Consider the following 7,760-nt stretch of genomic DNA (forward strand, 5'->3'; position numbering starts at 1 on the left):
TTATGTACTTTTACTGTAAGAGGATATTTTTTAGTAGTTTTTAAGACTTTATGCACAAACTTAGATATTAATTTATGAACATTCTGGACTTTACATTGTTTTTCTCAACTGATGTTTACAAGTACAAGAGTGAACTTTAAACATCGGTTGTTCTTTATTTTCCTGAAAGTCTCCGTTGAGTCCCTGGACCCCCAGTTTGAGAGCCTCTAATATACACCTGACCCGTCATAAAGCCCCCCCCCCCCCCCTCCTGCACACACCTGATCCCAAAATCCCAGAGACAGAAACAGGAGACGGCGAGATGAAGTGAGGCTGTCAGCTGCTTCCACCTAATGAATAAAAATGTGTCTGAGTGAAAGGAGGAGCAGCAGACTGTGAGCGGAGGAGGAAGGAGTTAATGGGATCACCTGTGTGTGAGAGCAGTTACAGGTAAACTCTGCTTCTGTTTTACTCTGTTGACACTGTTGCTGCTTGATTGCACTAAAAACCCGCCAGAAGAAACTCATCCGTCTCTCTGCTGTTGTTGTTAAAAAACTATTAAAAACACGTCAGTGAGCCACATCGATGTTGCTTCATCACCATGAACACACACACACTGTAGTTTATCTTGACACAATCCCACACACACACACACACACACACACACACACACACACCCTGCTGCCAGAAATACCCACTAGATCACCAAGATTCATCCACCGCTGAAAATAGTCCCCAACAAATGCACCATTTCCTCCTGTTTTAGTAACATTTGCTATAAACTACAGTGAGCAGCTCATTTAGGAAGTTCCTGAACCTTTGTTTAAGACTTGAAATTGTCATTTTGTGATGTAACATCAGCCTATTTAAACCAAACCGCACCGTTCAAACGCAACAACAACAACAGGGGTCTCTTCAAAATAAAGCAAAAGTGAAAAGAGAAACAATACAATTCTGAGAAAATAATGAATAATTTTATAAAACTACAAAATCCAACCAGTCCTCTGAATGAAACTCCAGATCTGTTGGTTTGATCATGTGACTCCAGAACGACACGTAGCAGCGTTTTCTAATCCGGCGTCTCTATCGGCAGTGATCAGCAGGATGACATCATCAACACATCGCTGTTAATCAATAATGATGTTTTATGATGTGACAGGTTTAAAGATGATCACTTTTTAGTGGGTTTTTTTTCAAGTTAGGCCACCTCCGTCGTCATGGCAACAATAACAACCACGGGGGTTAAAGGTTAAGGGACGATCGTGCCTCCATCCAGCCTCCCTCCTCTGTCACATTTATAAACGTCATCACCGCTCCGCCTCACGGTTACTACGACAACTAGATGAGCTGTCAATCAAACTGACATCACGACCCGTTGTGTCGTTTTTTCTTTGGCGGACGGACTCAAAAGATCATACGTCTCACACGGAAATCAATATCATCAGTATGTGTGGTTAATGTATTTATGAAAGAAATATACAGAACAGTATTACGCAGTAACGTCTCGTTACATGACGAGTAAACAGGTTCCTTTTAATCAGAAGTTCTCATATAGAAACAACATTAATCTGTTAAAAGGTTTGTTTACACCAGAGCTGCAACGATTAGTCGACTAATCAACTTACTCAGCAGCTATTTTGATAATCAGATCAAATTTCTCTGATTGCAGCTTCTTCAATGTGAATATTTTCTGGTTTCTTTAGTCTCTGTGACAGTAAACTGAATATCTTTGAGTTGTGGATAAAACGACGTCATCTTTGGGAAACGCTGATCCACATTTTTTTCACCACACAACTAATCCACAGATAATGAATCAATAATGACAATAATCATTAGTTGCAGCCGTAACTTCATTCATTCATTCGTTCCAAACATTCAGACTCCGTTTTGAGCCTTCAGTCAGTTTCTTTTTCTCTCCGAGTGTTTTTACAGCTGTCAGAGAAAAGATCCAAACGCCTGAGAACAAAAGCCTCTAATCTGACAAGTGAAGAGCTCAGTGTGTGTGTGTGTGTGTGTGTGTGTGTGTGTGTGTGTGTGTGTGTGTGTAGCTGGTATTCCTCATGTTGTGGGGACATTAATCTGTTTACACCGTCACATGTGAGGTCTCGCCTCCCTTTGGGGACAAAACTCAAGACCCCGTAACATAAATCATGACATTTTAAGGTAGAGAGTGTGTGTGTGTGTGTGTGTGTGTGTGTGTGTGTGTGTGTGTGTGTGTGTGTGTGTGTGTGTGTGTGTGCGTGCGTGTGCGTGCATGTGTGTGAGCTACATGCAGCTGAAACTTTGGGAACAGACTCCCCCCCGCTACTGATCCTGCTGGACCCTCTGACAGAGCCACGTGACCCTGTTTGGGTCCAACAACCACGGCTTGACAAACTGCATGTTAGCTGCAGGTTTGGGAACCGAGAACTGGTTCCTGATTAGAACTGAATCCAAAATGCCAAGAAGCAGGTTCCAGTTAAACACATAATAACGTTCATTATTGTAAACAAAGACGTGTTTACGTCACAACAACAACAACAACATGTCAACTCGTATTTATCTTAAAAGAATAATAAAGATATTCTGTTGACCTCTTTCTTCCCATATTGGAAGTGAAACTGGGAACCAATAATAACCAGAATCGATAGAATATAATCAATAAGCAGCAGTTAGCAGTGCAGCAGCATCATAACTGTCTCATATAGAGACGTTAACGCTGTTCTGACTGTTGATGAAGCTGCAGGAGTTTATAACAGGAAACTTGCATTAATAGTTTATTTGCATTAATAATTTAATACGTTTTGTAAATCAGTTGCTGTTGTTTATGAAATGATCTCTATAAATAAACTCATGTTGTCTTTTTAGTATGAACATTATTTTATGATGTTTTTAGCTTTGTGACGGCTGGTTTTCCAGATAATAACACGTTTTTTAAATTAATGATATTTTTCACATTTTAATCCTTTAATATTTTAAATTCTGTTTATCTCGTTTTTAGTCTTTGATTTCAGCTTCCTGTTGTTTGTTTACTTTAAATTCATGTAAAACAGTTTGTGGGTAATAAAAGATAAAGATCATTTGAATTTAAAAGACTGAATCGTTTTTTTTCTTTGCTGACAGCAACATTACAGCCTGAGGTCAAAGGTCACAAAATATCACACAAAAAATTAAAATAAAATAAAATAAAAAGCTGGAAAAGAAAAACTGTGGATTTAAACTTTAGTCGTCAAAACAAGAAGAGTTTATGTTTATTATTTATTTATGTTTTAGACTTCAGGATGTTAGAAGATTCATTTCAAACTCGTCTGAATGAAGAATTAAATATTTCTGTGATAAACAGGAAACATCACAGAGCTGAAACAACATAAAACACACGTTCACGTTCACGTTCACGTTCACGTTCACGTTCACGTTCATGTTTATTTGATCTCAACTTAAAGCTCGTTAACTTTCTGCTTCATTAAAAGGAGAAAAGAGGAAAACTTGAACTTGAACAACTTCCTGTCAGTTTGACTCTTGTGAATCTTTAGTTTCATCATTTATTTGTTTGTTTTGTTTACTTTAATATAATAAACTAACAAATAAATGAACAGGTTTTACATCATTGACATTAATATTTAAATTTTAATTTTTTTGTCTTTTTCTGAATTTTAAAGTCAAATATTTTTCTTCTCTGATTTAACTCCAAATGTTTTATAAAATACAAAAATATTTTGTTTTGTTTTTCAAATCAATTTTCAATCATTCTTTATTTTATATCTATTTTCATTGTATTTATTTTGGTTATTTGATTTAAACATAAAATCATCTGATGGTTATTATTATATATTGTATTATATTTTTATTATATTTTTATTATAGATTATTTATTATAATTTATTACATATTTTTTGTCGTTTATTTTTATCAGATTATTTTGATTATTTTTTAGTTTTATTTAAATGTCTGAATATCATTCTATTGGATTCTATTATTTTAATGTTTTCTATCTTTGTATTATTCTTAATTAAACATAAAGGATTTTAATTCATTTCTCCGCTGAAAAGCTTCATGTTGAGAAACTCTGAATAATGTTTTTATTATTTTTATTTTTGATCAATTATCCGATTTTTGAATTATAAATGTTTTAATCCGCAAAACTGAAAAATACAATAAAATGATTTTTTGAGCGAAAGATTTTTACTTTTCACACAAAATGTTTTCTGATGATGCGAAATTATCTACTGTAATAATAATAATAATAATAATAATAATAATAATAATAATTCTCCTCAGTATCAGACCTGATCACTAATTGCTCATTGATCACTTTTAATGGTCACATGACGGTTTGAAAACTGCAGCTGATAATTATAATAATAATAATAATAATAAAGAATCAATAAAGGAGTCAGAGATGGAAGCTGCTCATCAGAGATGTGATTTATTGATTTTCATCTTTTTTTCCGTCAGTTTTATGAATCATTCTGATCAGACAGCGGATCTTATTTTAACATTTAATATAATTTATGTAACAGAAGAAGAATATTGATCAACTTTATCATCTGATGTCTCGTATTGAAGAAAGATTTGATCTTCCATATTTTAATAAAAGGTTCTCAAGTTAAACCCGCGTCATAGTTTCATTACTGAAGTCTCTCCGAGATCAGTTTATATCTGTAATATAATCAATAATCAATAATAATCCAGTGACAAACCCGCGATAATAACTGTTGGTTTAAATTTGACATATTTTATATTTAATTTGCATCCTGCAGCTTCTCTGATGAACCAACACACACCGACACGTTTCTACACTTCAATTAAAGCAGATTTCAACGCGCGCGCTGCACATTTTAGAGAAGAAATAAACAACAACAACAACAACAACTCAAACTTCATGGAAGAAAATATTCAAATACAGCAGCAACTTCATATAGTTATGAAATCTTAAAGAGAATAAAAACGTTAAATTTACAGTAAAACCCGCCAACAGGCTCAACTGACCGTCACTGCTTTAAGTTACTGACGCACGTTTCACTTTACTTGACTCTGATTGGAGGAAAATGTTAAAAAATAATAATAATCATAAATAAAAAGTTTGACAGTCAAACATAAAATCAGATAAAATGTGAAGTTATAATCTTCCACACTGCAAAAGAAATATTAGAAGTTTGAGAGGCTTCATACTAACTCATGTAGCATCAGAACAGAAGATGTTTATGAATATTTTGTGTCTGTTGGAGCCTGAATAAAAAAATAAAAAAATAAAATATGAACATGTTGAGATTTTTCATAAGAAATCTGAAAAAAAAGCTGCAAGTGTGACGTCAGCGGATGTAAAATGAAAAAAATGCGCATAAAAAAAAGATAAGTGATAAGATTATGTTTTTAAAATGACTCATGTTCAGTGTGTGTGTGTGTGTGTGTGTGTGTGTGTGTGTGTGTGTGGGCAGTTTAGTTAAAATGCGTGACAAGCTTTGATGATGAGAAACTGATGAAGACAAAAAAAAGGAGAAAACCGGACAAAAGAAGATAAATCAGCTTCCAATAATATTGGTATTAATCATAATAGTTGGAAGTGACGTCATCGAAACGTTATCTTCCAGCTGAACATAAAAAGTCTAAACGTAAAAAAAAACTTTCATGATAAACTGATCTTTTGATCTTTTATCTTTTATCTTTCCAGAAAATATTAATCAATCTTTTTTCTCTCCATAATCTGTTTAACAGCAAATGATCGATCAATGAGGCTCCAATAATATACCAATAATACAATCAATTATCACTCGTTAAATCAAATTTACTGCATAACTTATACTTATACTATTATAATCTATTACAATATTTATTATATGAATACTGCTCACTGTTAAAATTAAAAGCTGACAGTCTTATACTACCTTGTTTATTCATTATTATCAATTATAATGATTATTATGATTATTATTAGTTGTTTTTTGTGTGTTCAGGTCGCTGTTGACTTAAAACTGGCCAAAAATAAGAATATACACATAATAATCATATTAATAAACTGAGAATAGAATATAGAAAACAATAAAACCAGTAATTGCAAAAAAATCATGAAGAAAAACAGAGAAAAGTTGTGATATTTTTGATATAATAAGATCTTGATTCTAATTGCTGCTCTCATATTATTGCAACACACACACACACACACACACACACACACACACACACACACACACACACACACATACAAAGCTGATGAAATAAAAACTGAAAATGGAGAAAAGATTCGAGCAAAAAATGCACAAAAGTGACTAAAATCAAAGCTGCTCAAAAACACGAAAAACGGTGCAAGAACAAGCTGAGTTCATAAAAGTGCATAAATATAATAAACAGTATTGATAAGAAGCAGCGGCTCACCTTGGAAGCGGTGTCCCAGGTAGCGGCTCCGCAGCACCCAGGGGTAGAAGCTGAGCGCCTCCCGGTGCTGCGGGCTGAAGAAGCTCTGCGGGGGGATCTGCAGCGGGTGTAGCGGCAGCCCGCCGGGGCTCTGCGTGTGCGTCCCGGGCTCCTGCAGCACCATGTCCGGCCCGGTCGAGTACAAAGTCCTCCCGCTGCTCCCCTGGAAGCAGGAGCCGAACACCCCGGCAGTTCCGGGGTGCAGCGACTCCGGGAACCTGAGCGCCGTGGGCCGGATGGGCTCATCCCCGGAGCCGCCGCTGTGGCTGTGACTGTTCGCCTCCTTCCCCACCAGAGACTCTATGGTGAAGCATTTCTTATTATTGCTGTGCTGGAACATTGTAAGCACCTGGAGCGGAGCAGATGAAGAAGATGGTGAAGCGGGTAACAAGAAGGAACAAATCGGCGTCCAGTTAGTCCAGTTCCTCGGACTCGGGGAGCTCAGATTCCCAGCTTCCCCCGGAGAGCCATACCTCTCCCCTGTGCGTAAAAACCGTGCGCAAAATCCTGATTTCTTGCACCTGGAGACGGACGAAGTTTCCTCTCACCTGTGTCCGGGGCGGTGTCTGTGTCTGTGCCGCTCTTCGCTCCGGTGCGGCAGCTGCAGGATTTAAAAAAAAAAAAAAATCACAAACTCTCCTGAAAGTCTCCGGTCAGAGAGCAGCGCAGATCCTCCGCGCAGCAGCCGGGTTCGAGCAGAGAGCGGCGGGGCAGCAGGGCTCTGATCAGTCGGTGTCTCCTCACGCCTCCTGCCGCCGCATGCTGGAGTCTGAGCCGAGCCGGGAGTGTCTCTGTCACTCAACAGGCTGCAGCCAGATACCTGCCCTGCCCTCCTGCCAGAGGTGCGCTGAGCATGCGCAGAGGCAACCCCCCTCAGACAGCCATTTTGTTGATGGTGGATGACGGTGAGGAAGAGGAGGATGTAATGTTAAAGGTGATGATGATGAAGAAACGTATTCATCATCAGACAGATGATGAATGTTTAATAAATTAATCATACCTGTAAGACAGATTAATATTCTTACAGTTAGTTAAATTTATATTTTATATATTTAAAGTAATAGTTGATAAAGTGGGACTGTTTGTCTGATCCAACTATATATATATATATGTGTGTGTGTGTGTGTGTGTGTGTGTGTTAAATATGTCGTCATTAACACACCTACACACTGAATGATAGATTTGATTTTAAAAACAAGTTACATCTGCATGAACATCATCCGACGCTCTTTTGTTGAAGGTCAAGTGGGAGATTTTTGCTGGTAAAGTGGGACAGTTTTGGCAATTTATGAAGTTTTTCCCCACTTACACAGGTTCTTGTTAACGTATCTGTGGTGAAATCAAACTGTGGAGTTTATTTTAAAAACAAGTTTTATCAGCGTAAACACCAT

General features: G+C 36.9%; 1 protein-coding gene across 2 annotated transcripts in view; it reads right to left on the bottom strand.

Annotated features, from left to right (window-relative positions):
- Positions 1–7,300, bottom strand: part of emx3 (empty spiracles homeobox 3) — a 23,196-nt gene extending 15,896 nt beyond the window's left edge. The window contains exons 1-2 of one of the 2 annotated variants that reach the window (XM_042419032.1): positions 6,918–7,300; positions 6,331–6,718 (exon numbers count right to left, since the gene is read on the bottom strand). In XM_042419032.1, the coding sequence (XP_042274966.1) occupies positions 6,331–6,709 (379 nt within the window). In that variant the 5' untranslated portion in view covers positions 6,710–6,718; positions 6,918–7,300. Of the gene's footprint in view, positions 1–6,330 lie in introns of both variants that reach the window. The other variant, XM_042419031.1, reaches the window with a different exon arrangement.
- Between the last annotated feature and the right edge of the window lie 460 nt (positions 7,301–7,760).

Source organism: Thunnus maccoyii, chromosome 8, assembly GCF_910596095.1.
Source record: "Thunnus maccoyii chromosome 8, fThuMac1.1, whole genome shotgun sequence".
Taxonomy (NCBI): domain Eukaryota; kingdom Metazoa; phylum Chordata; class Actinopteri; order Scombriformes; family Scombridae; genus Thunnus; species Thunnus maccoyii.